General features: G+C 41.2%; 1 protein-coding gene across 1 annotated transcript in view; it reads left to right on the top strand.

Moving 5' to 3' along the window:
- The window catches only part of LOC134538614 (cadherin-related tumor suppressor), a 197416-nt gene that overhangs the window by 71579 nt on the left and 101921 nt on the right, over positions 1 to 23916 (top strand). The window contains exons 7-8 of the mRNA XM_063380045.1: positions 1521 to 1775; positions 6607 to 6877. Coding sequence (XP_063236115.1) covers positions 1521 to 1775; positions 6607 to 6877 — 526 coding nt within the window. The remainder of the gene's footprint in view (positions 1 to 1520; positions 1776 to 6606; positions 6878 to 23916) is intronic.

The following is a 23916-nucleotide window of genomic DNA, read 5'->3' as shown; positions in this document are numbered from 1 at the left end:
CCCCCACACATCATCCTCCACACCCCACACCTCATTCTCCACCCCCCACACCCCTCATACTCCACCTCCCCCTCTTCATCCACCCCCCACACCTCATCCACCACCCCTACACCACATTATCCACCCCCACACCCCTCATCTTCCACCCCCCACACCTCATCCTCCACCCCCCACACCTCATCCTCCACCCCCCACACCTCATCCTCCACACCCCACACCTCATTCTCCACCCCCACACCTCATTCTCCACCCCCACACCTCATCCTCCACACCCCACCCCTCATCCTCCACCCTCCACACCTCATCCTCCACCCCCCCACACCTCATCCTCCACCCCCACCCCTCCTTCCCCCACTCCCACCCACACGGCCCACCTTACCAGGATGGACGTTAGGAATCAAAAACTGACATATACCACTCTCCTGAGCCATCACAGTGGTTTGCCCGGAGCTTTCTGAATGTGTGTGTGTGTGTGTGTGCGGTCTGGATCCGTGTCTGCAGGCCACTTGCGAGTCGGTCTTACGAAATTCATGCGTACACGACGTAGTATTTGATTAGTATTTGATCCTCATTTTCGATGAATTGCAAAAAAAAAAAAAAACGCTGATACAACTTGACTTTAATTTACAAACAATAAGCCTAAACACCAATATCCATTATTTCTAACCTCAGAAATGACAAAATTCCGTACAAAACTTTCAACCCGTAAACATGTAGACATATTTATTAGAAATTGCGTTCCGCAAATTTTTTACACGCATACTCCTTAATCCCTTATGGGATCAGCATATACTTCCCAAGGAGGGCAGGACTGGCGGAACATGTCGTGGGTCCATATGGCGAGGTAAGTGAATACGCCACTTCAGCGCGGTTCAGGGGTGTTCGGGGAGAGGCTATGGCGAGAGGCTGTGAAGACCCATCCCAGCATCGGCACCATAACAACCCCTAGCTCGTTCAGCAACCAATAGCTGCATCACTGGCCAAGCCCCTCCTCAGAACACCCGGAAAGTCCGTGACGCTGCTCTACTAGCTGCTCTGGCGAGACGCTGCCCACACGTCCGTTCGTTTCCAAGTGTAAACTCCTGACCCTTGCCCGTGAAGCTTCTAGTGACCACGGTGACTTCCCTCTTGTTTTATATACATCAGTTAAGACGGTAATTTTCTCACCCACCCTCGGAGTTGTCTTAAATGCTTTTCATAAAAAAAAGAATCTTACTCGGATATCTCGATAAGATTTCCAAAGACCCCTTTCCTCTTTCCAAGGAACGATCTCTGCTTCTAGAGCTCTGTTTTTTTTCGGTGTGCGGTGTTGCCAGATGCACGCCATTAGAGCACAGAAAGGTTTCAAACACAACTTTGTAGTGTACCGAAAGTTTGTTTAATGTGTCGGGAAAAGAGATTGAATTGTGGAAGTACATTTCCCTGGTGCGTTTCATCAAAGCACCAACTGTCGATTTCCATTTTTTTTTTTTTTTAAATTCCCAAGGAGATGTAATTGAAAGACGCCATCTCGTGCGCAGGTGTCGGCGACGGACGTGGACGAGGGCGCCAACGGGCGGCTGCGCTACTCCATCGCCGCGGGGGACGACAACCGCGACTTCAGCATCGGCGAGGACACGGGCGTGCTGCGCGTGGCCAAGAACCTGGACTTCGAGCGGCGCGCGCGCTACGTGCTGACGGTGCGCGCGCAGGACCGCGCCGGCGCCGCGGCCGACGACGACGACTCCTCCGTCTCCTCGGCGCCGCGCTTCGACGTCGCCACCGTCGCCGTGCAGGTCCGTCCGTCCGTCCGTCCGTCTGCGAGGGGCCCGGGGGGACTCCGGCGGGTCGAGCATGGTTCTTTTCCTCGCCACCGTCATAGCGACGATGCGTCGCCGGTATGACGGCGGAGTTATGACGGCCGCGTGAAAATGCGAGCACGGATCCCATCGTCATATCTCTCCCGTCATCGCTAAGGCGCCTTACCTACGACGGCTTGGCAATCGATAATATGCAGAGGTTGGCAGTGAATTTACAGAAAGGATGTGTTTTATTTGGCAGTTGGTGTATCTGCTAGCAATTTACAGCCAATAGAAAACTACCTACACGAAAACAAGATTGTGGACATTCATAAACTTAGGCATGTGTCTATCGAATTATATGTTTTCCACAACTATATTCAATATTTATATCATTTTTTATTGTACGCCTGTTGGTTTTCCGTAAATATAAGTTTTACAGACTATTTTTTGCCCAGTAAAACACCCGTCACGTCTCAGTCTCAGAATATAATAAAATAATTTTACATAGCAAAGTCGTTTATGATTATTAAATAGTATATAAAAAGGTTGAGTGTATTAGAAACTGTGAAGGTTTGTAGTTTTTAATAGGACAATATTATTTAGCGATCTTATAAAACGTGTTGCCCGTTATTATTAATTTTGTTTTCAATGGTCAGTTGTTACTACTTAAGATCATTATGATGAAAAAAAAATATTTAAAAACACTCTTGTGACTCGACGTGAAACATTACAATACTAGACCTGATTTAATCATTATTTGGTAATTTTCGTCACCGTTCAAGTTAATTTGCCGATTTGAAGGTACCGAAACAACTCGGTGTGCTATACGTCCCTTAAAGACTGTTAAAAAAATACTACTGTTATATATTTAATTACATTATCCTTAGACTTGTTTATAGCATATTTTCTAGTACACTGCAAGTTTTATTCACACTATTTTGTACCGTAGCATATGTACTGGATGAATACGCTGATAATATTATTTATTTAGCATCTTTCAAGCTTGAAACAATATAACACGAAGTCGGTGTTGTTAATTAAATGCCTGAATATAATTTATTAAGTAAATTGTAGTTGACAGTATTGTGTGTGCAGTTTATAACAACCAGAAGAGTAGAGGAACTAAAAATACCCTTTAACGGAATTATTTACTTTTCACACAAGCCGCTCCTCTCACAAATTACGATTTTCGTATTAACTATAAACACGAAACCCCTCAATTCTACATGAGACACTATTATTCCTAAATTGTTACCATTTTATCATACTGACAGTACTTGAGCGAATCTTATGTGAATAAAATACGTTTCAATATGCGATACAGCAGGAGCAAACCTAGCCACCAACGAGGGTGGGGAGTAGGCCTAACCTAAAAGTCACTAAATCATGTGAGGAAATGCTTTCTGTTTAAAACGCGATAAAACGAAGGTTTAAAATAACCATCAGACTACTATGTATTAATCAGCGGCATTCTTGTGTATTTTCAACCTTATCAATGCATGTATTTTATTTTTACAAGTGATTTTTTTTATTACACATAAGGAAGCTGAAGGGAAAATTAGTTGTTTTTAGAAGTTTTATAAACCACACGCTTATAGGTGTTTTACACTTAACTTTTATTCAGAATAATTAACTAATGTGATGTTTTCTTCTATCTTGTTGAAATATTACGTTATTTTGTCTTGACCTTTATTTTTTTTACTATGTGATAAATGACAAAAGTAGGCAGATTGGCAGTTTTTTTAGTATGATATATTTTGGTAAACTGAGTATTGTGCAGTTAAAAATATCGAGAAAAAAATAATTAATGTGTCTCATTCACACGAAACATAGAAACTATTTATTTATGCGGCGTGATTATTATCGGAAACAAGTTGTTTCGAAGTTTGTTCAGAGAAAAACATAACCTTTTTTGAGATACGTCGTATATCTCACATAGGCCTACGTAATTTATGAGTAAATAGAATAGAGACAAAACCTTAAGTTTCACGAAAATATATTATTTAACTCATTTGAAAGAATTATTTCCCAGTATTAAATGAAAGTTACGCACGTAGTCGGCATTATGACGGGGTTATGACGGCTATGACGGCCTTACGACGGGCAAACCATCCCGCCTTACCTATGACAGGCATGTCGTAGCTAAGGCGTCTTACAGAAGGCGAAAAAAGATCCATGCTCGCTTTTAGAAGCGAAGCGTCATACCGATGACGCGTCATCCCTATGACGGGCGAAAAAGAGAACCATGCTCGACCGGCGGGAGCCAGTGGCGTGACAGACGTGGCCCCCGGCCATGGGGCGCTCGAGCAGGGGGGAGGGGGCTCCGCCATCGCGACGGTTTGGCGGTTACTGAACCCTCCCCCCCCCCCCTCTTTATTAACCCAAGAGGGGCCGCCAACCACCTTAGCTACGCCACTGCTCCGAACTTCCGCCACCAAATATATATATATATATATATATATATATATATATATATAAAATTTATTTAATTGACCTTCCATTCCGATGATGGTTCGCTACTTTATTCTGATATCCTTTCCCGTTTCCAACTGTTTTATGAATGCCAAATGGTGAAATCGCGTGATTATACTAACTCATGAAAACTCAGTTGAAAACAAAAAGGATATTGGGCCAGTGCTTTTAAAGTACACGCTGATAACAAATTTAATTCCTACTTTTTTTTTCTTTAATGCCCTAATTTAACAAACTTTTAATTTTAATTTATTTGACTTGACCTTGCATTACGATGATGGTTTGCTACTTTATTCTGACAACTGATTTATGAATGCCAAATTGCGAAATCGCGTCATTATACTAACTCATGAAAACTCAATTGAAAACAAAAAGGATATTGGCCAGTGCTTTAAAAGTACACGCTAATAACAACATTTTTTTCTTACTTTTTTTCCCCTTTAACGTCCCAGTTTTCTCAGAAAGCTAGACACAATGAAAGTGAAAGAAAAATGCAAAGGGAAGGCGCTGGGCCCTGGAACAGTCCCTGCTCTGCACATGCAGACTGCAGCTCCACAGCAATGCAACACTGCAGTGGTTTAAGGGTGTGTGTCCCGTTCCAGGTCATTATTTTATTTTTACGTTAAACGAGGTTAAATTGGTAGCCTTTTTTGAGTAGCCGAACGTCAAAAAAAAATATATATATATATATATATATATATATATATATATATATATATATATATAGCATACTATTTGCATAACTAGCTGGTAAAGTTGAATATTTTACTTTTTTGTGCAGCATAGATAAGGAGAACCAAATTTAATAAATAACTTAACATTTTTGGGTTTGAAGTAAATGCTGGTGACTCCTGCAAAATATTGTTTAAAAAGTTTTCAGAAAAACCTTATTTAATTTTCTTTAGCCTTTTAAAATCATAAACATTTTGATAATTTAAAAAGGCCAGGTAGAATAAAAAAAATTTCCTGAAAGATATTAAATCATATCACATAGCAGCCAGTAACGTTGACTTTAAAACCAAAATTTTTCCAGTTTTATATTTCTTTTCATTCTCCTTATCTATACTGCACAAACGTTGAAAATGAAACTTTTCAAGCTGATTATGCAAAACATTATGCGATATTTATATACATTTTTCATTATGTCAAAGCTCAGCCACTTAAAACGTCGGCGAGTTCAACCGCGTGAAAAGTAAATGTAAAATAACGGCCTGTAATGGGACATACACCTTAACGTGCAGAACTTTCCACCAACATGAGATCCCTAGGGTCACAGGGTCCTGGCTTGGAGCTGTTTGAGGAGAAGCTACAATGAGAGGCTGGCGCGACCCATCCCAGCATATCTGCCACCCTCCCTCCTCTCCTTCCGTTCGGCTGACCTGTAGTTGACTCAAAGGATCACAAGGCGCTTGTCCAAGCTAGTGCCGGAGCTGTTTCCCCGCTCCCCGCAACCATCCTTCGACACACAGGCTACAGTCGCGTGATCATTAGCTGCCGACCTTCCACACATTTTAAATGGTACAGTATTAAAAATTTTAACTTAAAATTGACGAAGAACGCTGGTTAAAAATTTTCCAAAGATCTTCGTCGTTAAGTTACGTTACTAAGTTAATTGACTTTGAACTTTTATCTTCGAAAGTAATCTTGGCATACAGGCAAAGTATTCACAAAAAAACATGTAAAAACTCCTGTAAAACCACTCTAATTTACTCTACGAGGGTTATTAGCCAAAAAAAAAATCTCAGGTATAGTGTTTACGATGATACAGTTATCTGAAAACAAAAAAATAATTCTTCGTTTATTCGTCGTTGAAAAGTCGCGTATATTTAGTGTAATTGCCGTGGATAAGTTACTTATTTGACTTAAATTTTCTCACTGACCCACAGTATTTCAGATAAACATATGCACAATCACAGACTGAAAGTTTTATTTTTACGCTACTGTAATCCAATGAAACACACGAAACATGTGCAACCTGGAAAAAGAGTGACACATGACAGCAGCTAATGAACACACTGCATCTACAAGGTTATGCACATGCTTTTTGGAGTCTGACCTGGCATTAGAAATTAAACTCTTGTTTAACTGCTCTCTACGCTGTATTTGTTTTGTGTTAATGGAACAGAAATGTTCAAGTAATACTGGCTTTGGATTCTTACCTGGGCATTTAACCTTTTTTTCCAGTACCTCCAATATTTAAAGTTATATTTGAAGCGTTCCTTGAATAGCTTTCCAGTATTAACTTCATTATATAAAAAATTTAAGTCCGATGATGGAATATTCGAGAATGTTTTCCTTGTAACAAAGTTATGGAAAGAAGTAGAGGAACGGAATGGGTTCCCCTGTTGCGAAGGTGTCGGACGTGAACGACAACCCGCCGGTGTTCCTGGACTCGCCCTACCTGGCGCACGTGGTGGAGGGGGTGGTGCCGCCGCGGGTGTGCCGCGTGCGCGCGCACGACGCCGACTCGCCGCCGCACAACGACCAGGTGCGCTACTTCCTGAAGGAGGGCGGCGCCGACCTGTTCCGCGTGGACGCCGCCACGGGCGACATCAGCCTGCAGCGCGCGCTGGACCGCGAGCAGCGCGCTGAGTACCTGCTGTCCGTCGTCGCCATGGACACCGGTGAGTGCTCTACAACCACGCTCTGCTACCATGCTGTTTAATCTACCTCTCCTCTTGCTATTCCCCTCGTGCGATCGGAATTTTCATAACGCTCGAAAATTGTAGCCATCCTCAGCAAAAAAGTTTCAATTAAAAAAAAACAATATTTTTTTAAATTGAATATCTTAATTTTTTTTAATGATATGTCTAATTCCACTTTAATACCAACAAAAGCTTGTTCATTAATGTGTCTTGTGATTTAGAGGAACGAAAAAAAATTACATACTACTCAAGAAAAAAAATCTGAATAAGTTGTAAATCACGGCCAGCTTAATACTCCACTGAAATTAAGGATATTAAATAGTTAATTTTGTGGTGTGTGGGAAATCCCTGATTTTACTGTATATCCTCATTCTGTGGGAAACTTATATTGAGAATCCTGCTCCTGTGGGGAAATACCTTTCCTGTGGTTAAGTCCCAGTTCGGTTTGTTAGACTTCAATTCATTGATGTTACAACTTTTCTGGTTCAACTGAGTGGCAAAAAGTGGGATGTTGTGTGGCTTTCATTTGAACATGGTGAAAACCAAAATAACTAAAGTAATAAAAAAAACTGGGTTTAAACCTAAAAGTACTGGTTTAAAAAAAAAGTTTTTTGTTTTTAAATTTTTTTTCAACTCTATAGTCTGTACACTTCCTTAATATCCTTAAAAAGTCCTTTATTTGTCTTTAATTGATATAGGCCCTTAAAACTCATTAAATTTCACTAAAGGCCCTCACATGTGATCAATGCAACTCCCAGTTTGGACTGCTCAGCCGTAACTGACAGTTTTGAATGAATTGAGGTCTTCTGCACACACGATCAGTCCAGGTGCTAAGTTCGGACCGAACAGTCCGAACTGACGGTTTGGCCTGAACTGAAACCTTCCCCACACACGATCAGTCTTTTGTTGGATGTTGGATGTATCGTTTCATCGTACACTATGGATAAAACTTTGGATGTTGCAATTGCAGTTGCCTTTTCTTTTAGTTATAAAAAGTAAAAGAAAATAGCAAAGCAACTAAAGAAAACGAACAAAGATGTCTGCCACGACACTGAGCTGATGGACTGATGGAATGATTGTTTGGACTGACGGTTTGGACTGGCGAGACGTTGTTCCCACATACGGAGGTTCGGACTGAGTGCTCTCGAGCTCTTGGTCCGATTTGATGGGAAGCCAGTCCACCAGTTCGGACTGATCAGTCCACTGTCCTTGCACACACCGGCAGTACCGGCTGTTAAGTTCCAACTGTTATGTCCGAACTGATTGTTCGGACTGATCGTGTATGGGGGCCATAGGAATCCTTAATAAAAACTGATAGGTTGCAAGTACTGGATAAATGTGGGTATTTTAATGTTCTTGTGTTTCGACTTGGCAGCAAACAACGCTTCGTGCACGCCCAGTAGGTGGAGATGGCGAATTTCGGGCCATGTGGTTATATTTTATAAATAAAAAGTTTCGAATTGATTTTACATTGTTTGTATCTCAACTTTAAATTGAAAAGGTGTGTTTTGCGAAACCTTTTGCATTTCAAAAATAGGTTAGTACGTTTTACCACCAGACTGCCGTCGAACATCTATACATTAGTCTTAGTCAAGTGTTCCTTTCAAATTTTAGGTTGTATGTTATATTTGTGTTCACTTTATTAATTGACGTTTTGTTTAGTTTTTTTTTTTTTTGCCATCACAAATTTGCGTGAAAGTACTCAAGTTCAGTATTTGAGACCATATATTTTCTAAATATTTCAAGGCGAATCTCTGACTTATTTAACGTCACGTCTTTGTACGAACGCCCTACCCAAGAATCTTCCGGGAGCTGCCTATGCTTCATGTGACATTGTTAGTGGCTTGGAGTCGGGAATTGTCAGGAGGTGGCATGGTGTGACGTAGTTGAAGTCACTTTCTACCCCACCATCAAACGTTGCAACACGCCTGGTGAAGGTTTGTGAAGTATTAGCGACCCGCCCCGGATGTGGCGTCATTTAGATTTAGTAAGTAAGTACTTACAAGTGTCAGGTTCTCGTATGTGTCCGATGTTTGCAAAAATTATGTACCCTCTAACACGTACTGTCCATAACTAAAGAATTTATTTGTAAACAGTGTTGACAATTTTTTTTCTCATGAGAAAACCAAACTGATTTTTTTTTTTTTTAATCGCACGCGAAAGGGCTTTACATAGCTGTCCAAGTGAAAACCACTCGACGCTCAAATCTATTCCTTTTTAAGACCTTCAGTTTTGTACTATGTACATTAGTCTGATGTATCAGTCATGTATTAGTCAGCTTAAGCCATGTAAGCGTTTTAAAAGCGTCTTTTTACGACTTGAGTACAAAACTTCGAGATTTCTCTACTATCTTCAAATTTAATTTCAATGTATTATACGCATAAACCTTCCGGAAGAAATTCCATAGAAGATGGTAAAACCGCGTTAAAAACCATTGCGTAGTTCAGAAGAAGTTAAGCGAAGAAACATACAGAGGCGGATACAGCGTCTATGTTTGATACTAATTAGAAAGTTCGTCGCCAAACATAAACACTATCAAAATTACAGTACTTTCAAACTGTTCTCGCAATGCAACAACTGCACTTGAACCAATGTTTTGAGGGACCCGAAAAAACATGGCGCGATCATTATCTGCAGATGAAAGCAGCTTCTCGCAATATCCGTGTTCTAGTAAATGCATGGGCATCCTCTAGATGGTGGCATGTATTCTCCGCGAAATGATTTCAAGACAAGTTTTAAGTGTTTCATGCACTGTTAGAACAGTACATTCGTGTATTTTTCAACGAAGAATTCATCCGAAACAAACGAAGAGTTCTCCATTATTTCAGATAACGGGTTCTTCGTAAAAACAACGTGGTATTTCAATTTTCGCGTTTTTTTTTTTATTCGGTATAAACCGGGTAAACACACACGCGCGGAAGCAATTGTTGTGTTTTTGCAGTAGTCTGGATTAATTTATGGATGTTTTGCTTGTATACCGATATTATTCTTATGGATTAACGTTCAAAGTGAAAACCACCAAGATAACGATACATTTACGGAAATCCTTGGACAATTTGTAACGAGATTTCAAAGCAAATTAGAGGTGAAAATTTTAAACAATGTGATTGGTTGAATTTCTTGCAGGAACGTGTCTACAGTAATCATACGAATCGCAGCACTTTTACTGCGGAAGCAAACGTGTACTGTATGGCAAGGTCAAACATAGTAATGGCTTCTCTTGCAGGCGGCCGCCAATTGCGAGGAAGAAACCGCCGGTACTTTATTGCAATCTAACTAGCGCTAACTTTGTTTTTTTTTTTGTTTTTGTTTTTCGTGGAAAAATATCCGCCCCATAGTCTCTGGACGGTTGTTAGTTTTAACACGTGTTAAAAATTCGTGTAGCCAATGGGTAATCATGTAGCTCTCGTATCTGGGAGATCAGTGTGGTTCGTGTCGAAGAGTAAGATGAACAACAGAAGCCAATAAACAGTTTGCCATCGCTTGAAGAGTGATTAGGACAATGGATTCTACACTTGTGAACAAACATAACCACGAAATCATAGGTCTTTATTTATACAGGATTCGTCATAACTTCACCAACAAACTTCGGCTGCTGGTTGATCACGAAAAAATAAGTTTAAATAATATTTCGACTTATGGTCTAAAGTGCTTCGCAATACTGGCACAAGCCTACGTCTTTGAAGGCTGAACATTATTTTCATAGTAAATATTAGAGAAAGTATTTAAGACTATGTTGAAACTAATCAAGTTCTACAACCACCGTGAATTTGGTCGCTGTAGTAAAACTATTTAATTGGTATGGTTAGGAGTAACATCAATTTCCACACATCTTAGTGGAGCGTTACTACCACCAGTGATTTCAATGAAATAATTTTGCCCACAGCGACAAAATTCACGAGGATTGTAGAACTTTATTCATTTACATAATCCAGACGCTCAGTGCTCCATATTAATTTACTTTTATCTTCTATTTACAGTAAAAATATTGTTCAGCCCCAAATTCAAAGACGTAGCCTATACCAGTCTTGGAAAAAACTTCAGAGCACAAGTAATATTATGTTTTCAAATTATTTTGTCGCGATGAACCTTCAACCGAAGTTTGTTGGTCGAATTTCACCCTGTAACATATCATCAGTGGAGATAATGGTTTTTCGCGAAAAATGTTTTGCACAAAAAAGTTAGCAAAACAGTTTTAACTTGTGATCAGTCTTAGGTTAGCAAAAATACATTTTGCTCGATATTTATTTTAATGCAAATTACTGACGTTATGTAACTGAACAGCTTAGTTCTCATTTGGAGCAAACAAGAGCTTGTCGATTTATTCCCATCAATCAGTCATTAATAATAGAAATCCTGCAGACATGAAGTAGATGCACGAAAACCTAACAACCAGTTACATTTTCTCGCGATAAATAATTATATCTTAATTAAACAAAGCATTAGCTTGTGACACCATCAACCCATTAGTAGAGACCGGAAAAATTCGTGGATTCGTTTCGTCTCATGTTAGAATCCAAACACACGTACATTCACATTTTTTCTGTGGTAGGCTCACAGCTTATCTGAAGTATTCTGAGCCAACTTTCGACCAAAGAAGTATATCGTATCTCAAGCATCCCAGTTCACAGGTCTCACATGTCAGTAACCAGTGAGCAGGTGGCATTTGCCCGAGTATGTAGAGGATTGTGGAGTCTAACTTGGAGGTCATAGAAACCGCGAATTTTTCCTGTCCCTACCCATCAGTAGAATAACGATTATAACTCGGATTCATTGGGTAACAAAGTAGCTTTGAAGCACATGTACCTCTGATTCACGTTGATGGTTCTGCTAGGGTGCTCTTAACATGTCCTGAGTCATTTATAAACAAGGAGAAGTGTATAGGACTGGAAAAATTTTCGGCTTCAATTACCTCTAGGATGGACTCCACAAGATGGAATCCATAATTTTCTATGTACTGTGGCGAATGGCACAGCTCATTGGTAGAGACCTGCAAAATTCGCGGATTCATTCGGTGATAGGCTAGAATTCAAACACATATACCTCTTAGATAGTTTTGCTATTGGCTTACTGTTCATCTGGACGAATCTCAACCAGTTATAAACCCTCAACCAAAGAAGGATCGAATCACAGACAAACCAGCTGAGATGACTTACAAGTCGGCAGCCAATGAACTTGCGTCATTTTCCCGAGTGTACATGGGTATGTGCAGTCTATCCTGAAGGCCATCGAAACCGCGAATTTTGGAGGTCTCTACTCATTGGCTACTGACACGTGAGACCCGTTAACTGGGTGGTTGCTTGTGATTCGATACTTCTTATTTTGACGGTTGTTCATTGGCTCAGAGTCCGTCAAACAAACTGTGGCCCTGCATGGAGGTAAACGTGTTAGAATTATCACCTATCGCAAAATTAATCCGCGAATTTTTCCGGTCTTTATACATATCACACAGTTATCGACAGTGAGCTCTATAAAAGTGTTTGATTATGTATAGCCAAGTTGAGTCTAGCCTAAAGTGAAATGAATTCGGCAAATAATCGCGTGTGTATGGTTAGGGGCAGGCCTTTTTCGCGAAAAACTCTGGTACGCACGTTAGACTGCAACAAGGTGTACCCGCACCAGCGGTTTATTCCTTGTGGTTGGCGGCCGTCTGCGAAAGAAGTCGTTGCTTTATTTGACGGAGCCACTCAGGACGCGTTTGCTTCTGTATTGAATTACTGTGATTGGTTGTACTGACGTTAGACATGTACCTGAAAGAAACTCACCAAATCACGAAACACAGACGATGCTACAGTGTTTTGACTATTCAGCTAGTCTCGGAATCTTTTCGCGAAATATGCATGACTCTATGTATGGTTCGTGGATGCCGAAAGTTTCGGTTCCTACATGCGGCAACATTTTTTGTTATCGGTGCAAAAAAAAAAAGTAATATGAAAAGACCAAGGGGACTGCGCGAAACACTGGAAAATGAAGGAAAAAAACCACCGGAGTCCTGTTTGGACGCCGGTCCGACTGGAACTCCGGAGGACTGTGGACAAAAAGCGAGCCGCCGCCGCCACGGAAATTACAACTGTGTGACTTGGCGAGTCGTAGTTCCTGGGTGACCGGCCTTTATTTTTGTGACGGCGAGTAGGGTGGTTGGGTTTATGGGGGGAGGGGAGGGTTTAAAATAGAGAGCAGTAGAAGAAGAAGGATTCCGCCCCGTCAGGACACAGCGGTGCTCCGGAACGAATTGTCCACTGGCGTGAATCGCAGCTCGAATTCTCTAATTTTTTTTCTCCCCCCCCCCCCCCACCAAAAAAGGCCCCCGGGGGAACCAGCCGGCCGTGACTTGTCCAATCGGAAGTGTCGGCTTCAGACTCGGTCCCACACGCCGAGTTGCTCGTTTCGTTTCCTTGTGGCTTGCTATCGATCCAGGCAGTTTTTCCTGTACATTCATCGTGATAGCCTTCTTTGCATTCCCCCCCCCCCTTTCCCCTTTTTTCCTTTCAAACCAATCATACCAAAAAAACCTTCCCCGATAACACCTCATATCAACAACCACATATTAATTTCGCTGTTCGAAAATATTTTTGATTCAACTTAGATGGTAAATTAATTAATTAATTTGCAGTAATACGCGTTTTTAATATATCGCAAGTTGGATAGTACGCGAAAAATGCCAGTTTTTATATATTTGACGATACCAATAATTCAGCTCATCTGTCCATCATTTTTAGTTTTGTTTTGTGTTATCACTGTAGGATATTCATATCTGTAGTAAAAATTATTCTGCCAGTTTAGGCGCCCCCCCCCCCCCTTCCACTAGAATGCGGCGCATGGGGCACAAGCCTCGTCTGTCCCCTCCCTTTCTTCTAGTTACGTCCCTGATTTCAGTGGTGGGACCGTGGGCAATTTTCTTGTGTGGGGTCCTTGTATCTCGGGAAAAGGCCTTACGCGAGGGCCTAGGGGGTGTGGCATAGCCCCAGAGAAAAGGTGTCGGAGTTTGGCGCGAGCACATAGAAAATTTAAAAAAAAGTTATTTATTTGGAACAATATTTCTAAGCCAAGCTGGAACTTAAATTTCGGCGATGGCTATAGTAATTTCTAATTTTCTGGAAAAGTATACTCAGGTCGGCTTTATAAATGCTGAAATTCAAATACCGTTGAATTTGCGTATTACGGGGCAGTAAAAATTTTGAAGGTTATTTTAATGCAGTATAAAAATGAACATCACATTAAGCCGCATGGTAATAAATAATTTGAATCATCCCGTTCCATTTATGTCCATATTGTTTTTCACAGAAAAAAAGTAAAATGAAAATGAATTATATTTGCTCAATGTTTAGACAACACAAATTTATTATTTCGCGGATTCATTTGACTTCAGGTTTCACTCAAACTGCCTTGTTGCCTTATCAGTTGGGACTGGAAAAAATTCAGGTGTTCAATGACCTCCTCGATAGACTCCACAGTCCTCTATACATTTACGCAAATAACACATGCTTATTGGTTATCTCACATGTGAGAACGTATCAACTAGCTAGCTCGTGATTCGTCAATTTTTTTATGGTTTCTGATTGGCCCAGAGACTTCCAGACGAACAGTGAGCCAATCGCAGGAGCAGCACATGGTTGTTTATGTATTGATTTTAGCCTATCGCATAATTCATCTGCGAATTTTTCCGGTCTCTACTGAGCAGACCTTTTTAGAAGACTCATTGTTCGATGACAGTCACGTATCCTTTGGCGGGTTTATAACTAGATACCGGAAAAATTTGCGGATTCATTTCGCGATAGGCCAACATCCATAAAAGTGTGCCTCCTACCACTTCTGCGTTTGGCCCACGTTTTATCTGGAGAACTGTGAGCCAATTGGAAACCCTGAACCAAGAAAGGGCCGAATTACGGAAAACCTAGTTGAGACGTCTCACGAGTCAGCAGCCCAATGAACAGGCGTCATTTTCTCGAGTATGTAAAGGACCGTGGAGTCTTATCCTGGAGGTCAATAAACACGCGAATTTATCCGGTCCCTTATTACAACTGGCTGAAGGTCCTCTAAAGATCACTTTAGTCCAAAAATCGACTTGGAGAAGATGTATATGTGCTCGAGTGTGCTTTGCTGCCCAGGGAATCCGCGCGAGAGGGAAAAATTGTAGCTACATGCCGCGGCACGGGACGCGGACATCTACGTCATACCCCGGGAACAATGTCCCACAGCAGTTTTCTCGCACACGCCAGGGCACAGCCCGCAGTGGTTGCATTTTGCAGTCAAAACTTCAGGGCATCACGAGCGAACTACATACGGTCATCTCTAACGGCTTCCTGTTCATTTCCAAGACGATTACTTTCTTTTTTTTCCCCCGAAGAAACTGTGATCGTAGTGTATGCATTTTTTTTTTGAACTCGGTGTCTTTACTAGCACGTGTATCTCCTTTGGCGTCATCCCCCTTGTGTCTTTTTTATTTTTTTATATTTTTATATTGATTGTTTGGAGTGTCCCACGACAGTGCGTGATGCTGGTGCAGCTCGATCTAAGTTTGAGAATGGTTTCGTTTGTTCCGCGCCGATGACCCGGGCGGACACTCGTCGCGCCGAGCCGCGGCGGTCCAGTCGCCAGGGCGCGGCGCAGGCCGTCTCGACAATGTGCCGGTCATCTCTCGGGTCGCCGCGGACAGCGCGCGGCTTTGTCCGTCTCGCCGGGGCGAGCAGGGGGGCGCCCTTGTGCGCCGCGGTCCTCTTGCAACACCGACAAACTTACATTTGTAAACGAACCTGATGATATTCCTGCAGGATAACTACACACCGGAAAAATTCGCGGATTCATTTCACGATACGCTATAATCCAAACAACTGTAAGTACCTTTATATTGCTTCTCTGATTGGCTCACAGTTTATCTGGAGGACTTTGAGCCAATGAAAAACCTTCAACCAAAAAAGTATCGAATCGCAAGCGTCCCAGTTGACAGGTGTCACGAGTCAATAGCCAATGAGCAGGTGGCATTTGCCTGAGTGTGTAGGGGATTGTGGAGTCTATCCTAGAGGTCATCCAAAGCGCGAATTTTTCCAGTCTCTAAGAATAACTAGGGGCAGGCATTTTTTCGCGAAAAACTCTGAAACGCCGATTAGACTGCAACAAGGTATACCCGCATCACCGTCTTCTTCCTTGTGATTGGCGGCCGTCTGTGAGAAAAGTCCTAGCCTTATTTGACAGAGCCACTCAGCTCGCGTTTGCTTCCGCACCAAAAGCGTGTGATTGGTGTTGTAACAATTGACATGTACCTTAAAGAAACTCACCCAATCACGAAACACAGACGACGGTACAGTGTTTTGACTTTCAGCTAGTCTCGGAATCTTTTCGCGAAATATGCATGCCCCTAAGAATAACATATATTTGTAATTTGTACATTTACATTTAAACAACTGTATCACTACAAAATAATGTTTGCAGTAATGCTGGATTCATATTCTTACCCGGGAATTTATACTTTGTAGTGTCCCAGCACCTCAAATAGATAAAATTATTTTCAAACCGTTCCATGCATAGCTCTCCAGTATTAACTGCGCACATTATTAAGCAAAATGAAAAAAGTCAAATTATTGAATTTTCGATTATCTTTTCCATGGTTTAAAAATAAATTATAAAATATTGCGCCAATTTTCAGTATTATCTCGAAAAATGTATTTCATACATGCAAAAAAAACACCATAGCCATGTTTTGAACAAAGTTACAATATATTTCTTGTATTAGAAACTATTTCTTGGCAACTGGTTTCTAAAAGAATCTTTTGTAACAGTACAGAATTTAGTTTTCTCTGTGTGTACGTATAGGTATGTATATATGTATATACCTATAGATAGGTAGAGACCTGAAAAATTCGCGGGTTCATTACGTGTTATGCAAAAATTCAAATGATAATACATTAGTGCTGCTTCTGCCATTGGTCCACTGTTAATCTGGAGGACTGAGGGCCAATTAGAGACCCTCACTCATAGAAGTGTCGAATCACAGGCCACTCAGTCGAGACTCACAAGTCAGCAGCCAATGAACAGTTGGCATTTGCCCGAGTGTGTAGAGGATATTGAAGACTATCCTGAAGGTCATTGAACCCGTGAATTTTTCCGGCCTCTATAGATAGGTACACCCATACACACATTTCGCGTTTAGCTATTTTTTCAGACGCACTTAACTTTTTTTTTTACTGCTTCTGCAGTGGGCCCACAGTTCGTTTAGAAGTCTCTGGGCCAGTCAGAAACGCTCAACTACTAGCTGTTTGACGAATTGCAGGCTACCCAGTCGATACATTCTCAAAAATGAGCACCCATCGACACGTGTGGTATTTGCCAGAGTGTCCAGAATACTGTTGAGTCTATCCTGGAGGTAACTGGACCCGGAGAAATGTTCGCGGGCTTCATTCCGCGTCACGCTAGTAACCAAACATTTTTTTAAACCGTCATGCTGCGTCAGTGATTGTGCCACAGTAAATTTGAAGAGTAGGGCCATGGAATTTTCGCGAAAAAATTCCGAGACTAGCTGAAAGTTAAAACACGTCTGTGATTCGTTTTTGGGTGAGTTTCGTTCAGGTACAACCAATCACGGTAATTCAATACAGAAGCAAACGCGTCCTGAGTTGCTCCGTCAAATAAAGCAACGACTTCTCTCGCAGACGGCCGCCAACCACAGAGAAGAAACCTTTGGTGCTGTTATAACTTGTTGCAGACTAGTATGCACTCAGAGCTTTTCGCGAAAGTCAACTGGGAAGCTTGCGATTCGATACTTTTTTGGTTGAAGGTTTTTCATTGGCTCAAAGTCCTTCAGATAAACTGTGAGCCAATCAGAGAAGCAATATAAACTACAGTATTTTGGATTATAGCATATCGTGAAATGAATCCGCGAATTTTTCCGGTCTCTACTAATTATCCTGAACAGTGAAGTAGCGAACCAGAAGGTGTCTCGAGTCAGTAGCCAATGAGCAGGCGGCATCTGCCCCAGTGTGCAGGGGACTGGAGGTGATCGGTGATGTTACCCCCTCCAGCCACGCTCCAGGGCAGCTCCGGAGACCCGCGAGGGGCGGCGTCTTTGAAGCCGCGCACTGCGCAAGTACGCCCTCCGTGATTGGCTGTAAAACTGCTCGCAGCCGTGCTTGATTTACGGCAGATGTAATCGGCGCCTAACTTCAAGAAACTGCACGTGTTTCAAGCCCGGTTTCTCGTGAAACCTAGTCGTGGAAAACCATGTAATCTTGTTAACAATATATATATACATATACATTACTAAACCCTAGAAGCAAGATCTTTACCCTCGAGGAAAATATGGCTGCAGATGGGAACAACTTCGCCGTTTGATTCCTCGATAACCTTCTAATCCAAACAAAATTTACCGTTGGGATGGTTCTGTTTTTAATTGGTCAACATTTAATGCAAATACATTTGAGCCAATGAGAAACAGTCAACAAAATGAATATGCGGGCCACTCGGGACGTATCTCAAGTGAAATGCTAGTGGGCAGGTGATATTTTCCCGAGTATTTATATGGCCAATTAACAGGCGTAACTTTACCGAATGCATAGAGGATCGTGGAGTCTAGCCTAGAGGTCATTGAAACTGCAAAAGTTTCCGGTTCCTAGTACGTGATAACACAAACAATAAAACGTCATGAGTACATAATAAAATATTAGGTTAACTACTTATAAAAAATACATAGCAAGAATATCATATTTGTTTTAGTTCATACTGTAGGCCTATATATCGTGCAAATGTTAAACATGCTAAAATTGATAATATAGTTGGGTATGTATGTATATATGTGTGTGCGCGTGCGAGTGTGTTAGTCTTACAAAATGAATGTAAAAATTTCTGAAAATTGTTATATTTCAAAGCTACGTACGTATTATTTTCTTGTAAAGTTATATTTCAGTGAATCAATATATCATTTTTAATTGCAACATGGAAACTGTAAATATGTTAATGATGTGTTATATAGTCTTATGGTAGCAACCAAATTCAAGGCTCAATGGAATGGATGTATAAAAAATATATAATACATTAAAAATAACACAAAGAAACAATATATAACAGCAGTACAGTACAGAAATTTAACATTGCCTTTAACTAAACTGGTTTTCACAGTAGGAAGGACCTAATTTTTTTTGATCGAGACAAGTGGAATATGTTTTACATATCCCGATAGAATATTCAAAAAGTTACATGTCATGTAGATGAAAGCGTGTTTGAAAACTGATATATGAATTTTGGGTACCTGAAATGAGGTTTTTTTTTTTTTTTTGACAAGGTGTTCTGTTAGATATAGATATTGTGGAACATTTTTATCGATACTCCTTTTAACTGAGTTGTAAAATGGCATGGCATTCTATTTCTCATGTTCAGCCATTTTATTGTTCGCAGGGCATTAGTTAAGTTAAGCGAATTTTTCAAGCTATTAAGTATAGCTAGGCCTACAATTGTTTCTGATTCTTTGCACACCAGGATAGGCTCAACTTGTTTATATATAATCAAGCCAGTTGAGAGTAGTTTTTGGTCGATAACGAGGTCGCATATCTCGGCGCGTTACAGGTGATTGTTCTCCTTGTTCATAACTGGCACAGAACCGTCAAGAGCACCGTAGTCCAACCACCGACGTGAAGAAGATTTATGTGAGCTTCAAGTCTACTTTGCTACCCAATGGATAGGAACTGGAAAAATTCTAATTTTCAATGACCTCTAGTCTTAGACTCCACAACTATTTATATACTCGAGCAAATGACTTCTGCCATCGGGTACTGACTCGTGAGAGCTGTTGAATGGAATGCTCGTGATTTCGTTTGCTCACAGTCCTTGTGATAATCACTAGGGGCAGGCATTTGTCACGAATAAATCTGAACGCCTATTAGACTGCAACAAGGTGTACCCGCACCAGCGGTTTCTTCCTTGTGATTGGCGGCCGTCTGCGAGAGACGTCGTTGCCTTGTTTGACCGAGCCACTCAGGACGCGTTTGCTTCCGCACCTAATTACTGTTATTGGCGTGCTAACAGTAGACGTGTACCTGAATGATCCTCACCCAATCAAGAAACATAGACGATGCTACAGTTTTTTAACTTTTAACTCGTCTCGTTATCTTTTCGCGAAATATGCATGGCCCTAATAATCGCTGAAGAAGCACGAAGGTAAACGAGTTTGGACTCTAGCGTGTTGCGAAATTAATCCGCGAATATTTCCTGTCCCTACCCATGGATTCTAACCTATAGCGAAATGAATCCACGTTATTCGACGCTCCTTGAAGGACCGGAAGACAACGTCTTCACCTAGGAGAAAAGGTGAAACGTGGCAGCATCCAATGAACACGTGACATCGAACAGAAGCACATGTGTGTGGATTACAGGCTGGCGTCAGAAAAATAGCTCGAATGTTACAGGTTTCCATTTTATATAACATGAAGCAGGACAAAGTTCTCCGCATTATTTATCATTTGTAGAGCCCGGAAAAATTCGCGGCTTCATTTCGCGATTGGCTGGAATCCAAATTCATTTAACTTTTTGCTGATTCAGTGATTGGACCACAGTTTACCTGAAGGACTCTGAGCCAGTGAATAACCCTCAACAAAATAATAACCTAATCACAAGCATTCCAGCTAACAAATGTCACGAATCTGTAGTCAGTGAATGTCCCAGTAGGTACTCAGTGAAGGTTACTAATTCACTGGTTGCGCGTGCTGGTAGTCAGTGAACAGTAGGAACTGGAAAAAAAAATTCTGAAAAATTACACCTGTTCTACTGTCTCGTGACATCTGTTAACTACGGTGTTTGTAATTCGACAATTCTTTGTGATTGGCTTAGAGTCCTTCAGGCAAACTGTGGTCCAATCACTTAAGCAGCAAAAAAAGTTAAACGCATTTGGATTTTAGCCTGTTGCGATTTAAAACAGCTAATTTTTCCTGTCTGAATTAATGAGTCATCAACCTAGGACGCATACTTGCCTTTTTTTATTGACCCAAGAAAAAGGGGAAAGCTGAGTAGGGGTATAATAAAAAAAACCTGTAGTAGCAGCACGCTAGTTGACGGTAGCTTGTCGGGACAAAGTGAACGAGTGTGCCCACCACACCCCTCTAGCCCCTCACCCAGGGCGCCGGCATCTCCCAGTGTAATTTTATCCGTATTTCGAAAGGGGCCGGGCTATCCCCCCCCCCCCCCCCCGGCTGGAACCTGATACCGCGAGGGGCATGTCAAATCGGGCGGCACCAGGGGACAATATGGAGACCGTGCCTGTCCTGCGAGGAATGTGCGGTCAGGGAGAGTGTTCCCACATACAGGAATAATCTGGGAAACAGGGAAAGCTCAGGGAGTTCGAACCCTATAGGTAGGGACTGGGAAAATTCGCGGTTTCAATGACCTCTAGGTTAGACTCCACGACCCTATATGTACTCGGAAAAATCACATCTGCTCATTGGCTACTGACACGTGAGAACTGTCAACTGGAAGGCTTGTGATTTGAAACTTCTTTCGCCAAGGGTTATTCATCGGTTCAGAGTCCTGCAGGTAAACTGTGGTCCAATAGCGAAGCAGCAGAAAGTTAAACGAATTTGGATTCTAGACTATCATGAAATTAAACCGCGAATTTTTCCGGTCTCTACCTATAGGAAATACAGAAAAAACTTACGATGCGCAAGTACAAAATAATGTCATTATTTTTTTTTTTTTTCGTAATACATTGTTACTTAATGTTTTAAAATCGATGTGTTCAGACAGTGAAAAATTCGCGTATTCATTTCAATATAAGATTAAAACAAAGCACGTTTTCTTGAGTGATTGGACAACAGTTTAACATTCAGTAAAATAAGTATCGAATCACAAGCGTCCCGCAGTTATCAGGTCTCGCAAGTCAGTAGGTCCATTGGACGGGTGACATTTTCCCGTGTGTGAGGATAGTGATAGTGATAGTAGATGTCGTCGGAATCGCGAAAAAAATTTTCCGTCCCAACCGAATTATAAAATAATGTATCCTTGTGAATCCGTACCTGATTTTTTAAAATTAATTAAACGTTTGGTATATAGCATAATCAATCAAATGTCTACAGTTTTTTTTTTGAAGATGTTACCCTGTTCCTCAGTTTGAGCGAACAAGTATATTTGGTTTCTTCTATACTGGTAGTGTTCGTTACGCAATGTTGATGGAAATCTTAAATGTGTAAACTGTACATTTTGCTACAAAAATAAATAAAATTTCCCGTACTTTCACAAAAGATTCCTTTGGAAACCAGTTGCCAAGAAATAGTTTGTGATACTACAAGAAAGATATTGTAAATTTGTACAACACATTGCTATGGTTATTTTTTGCATATATGAAATACGTATTTCTAATGAAAAAATGGCGCATGATTTTATATTTTAATTGATGTTTCAATTAAACAAGATTTTGAAACAACGGAAAAGATAATCGAATATTCTACTTTTTGACTTTATTTTGTTGAATCATGCTTAGTATGTGCGCAGTTAATACCGGAAAGCTATTCAGGTAACGGTTTACAGATAACTTCAACTATTGGAGGTACTGGGACAACACAAAGCATAAATTCCTAGGGAAGAATCCGAACCCAGCATTACTGCGAACACTATTCTGCAATGAAACAGTGGTTTTTACCTGTAAATGTAAAAACATTTACTAATAACTAGAGACCGGAAAAATTCGCGGATTCATTTCGCGGTAGGCTATACTCCAAACTCGTTCACATTCATTCTGAGTCAGTGATTGGACCACCGTTCACCTGAAGGTCTCTAAGCCAGTGAAAAACCTTCAACAAAAGAAGAATCAAATCACAAGCATCCCAGGTAACGCGTTTCACGAGTCATTATCCAATGAGCAGGTGCAATTTGTCCTAGTACATAGAGGATCGTGGAGTCTATCCTAGAGGTCATTGAACCCGCGAATTTATCCAGTCTCTACTAATAACTTATCTGTAATTTTACTTGAATATTTCTGTTCCGTTTAAAAAATGAATTGACAGTGTATAAAACGATGAGGTACGGGGAAAATAAGGTCTATAAACTGGGCAAACTCAGTAAGAGTTGGGGGGGGGGGGACCCTGTCGTGGCTGCTGTGAAGGCACAGTGCACTCAAAGTGGGTGCGGTCGAGAGGTATCGATGTATCGATGTGGCGCCGTGCAGTCGACTAAACGCAGACTCCGCGGTCCAGAGGGCGGCTTATCTCCCGTCTCGTGTGTTTTCTGGAAGGCACAGCAAGGTGAGCCGGTCGCGGTCTGGTCCACCCCTCCCCTCCCCCATCTTCCTCCTCAGCCTCTGCCCCAGGGCTAGCAGCAGCCGACCGCCCCATCGCTCTGCCCTGCACAGGGTGCGTCTCAAGTCGCCTGACGAAACCTCCGCTGCATGTTCCTCACGGCAAAATATAGTCGAAAACATCTAGGATACGACTTATGGTCCGAATTGGTACCCAAACATACGTTTTTGTAGATGAAGCTGAGCCACGGTTTTTATAAATTGTAAACCAGCATTGCCCGGGCTAAAACCACCCTTGGGAGCTGATTTTCGGAAAAACCTCGTTCTCCGTTGAGGTCTATCTAATGTAAGTAAAATCACTGTTGAGTTTCAAGACTTTAGGAGATATATTTGAAAAACGGGAAATTTTAATCTTTTACGCCCCTGAAACCCTAAAGATGCATTTTCAAAAATAATGAAGAATGTGTTATTTTATTTCTTTTGAGGAGTATATTTACAAAATTTCGTCAGCGTAACTTGAAATATATATTTTTTTTCTTCATACAAACTTTACCAACATATTTCACACTTTTAGGGATAGAATTTAAAAAGAATACATTCTTAGTAGTCACCTTAAGTTTATTGAGGATTTTCGTTGGCTGAGAATGCTTCAGATAAGCTGTACCCCAATCTGAAAAGATTTTTTTATTCTACTTAATAAAATTCTTGACACTGACTGACAGACAACGCACAGCCTAAACCGGTGGGTCTAGAAGCATGAAAGTTTGCACAGGAGTTCCTTATACAACGTACGTGAGCACTAAGGAGACAT

The sequence above is a fragment of the Bacillus rossius genome, chromosome 13, assembly GCF_032445375.1.
Source record: "Bacillus rossius redtenbacheri isolate Brsri chromosome 13, Brsri_v3, whole genome shotgun sequence".
Classification (NCBI taxonomy): domain Eukaryota; kingdom Metazoa; phylum Arthropoda; class Insecta; order Phasmatodea; family Bacillidae; genus Bacillus; species Bacillus rossius.
Note: the sequence above shows the minus strand (reverse complement) of the source record. Positions and strands in the feature narration are given on the sequence as shown.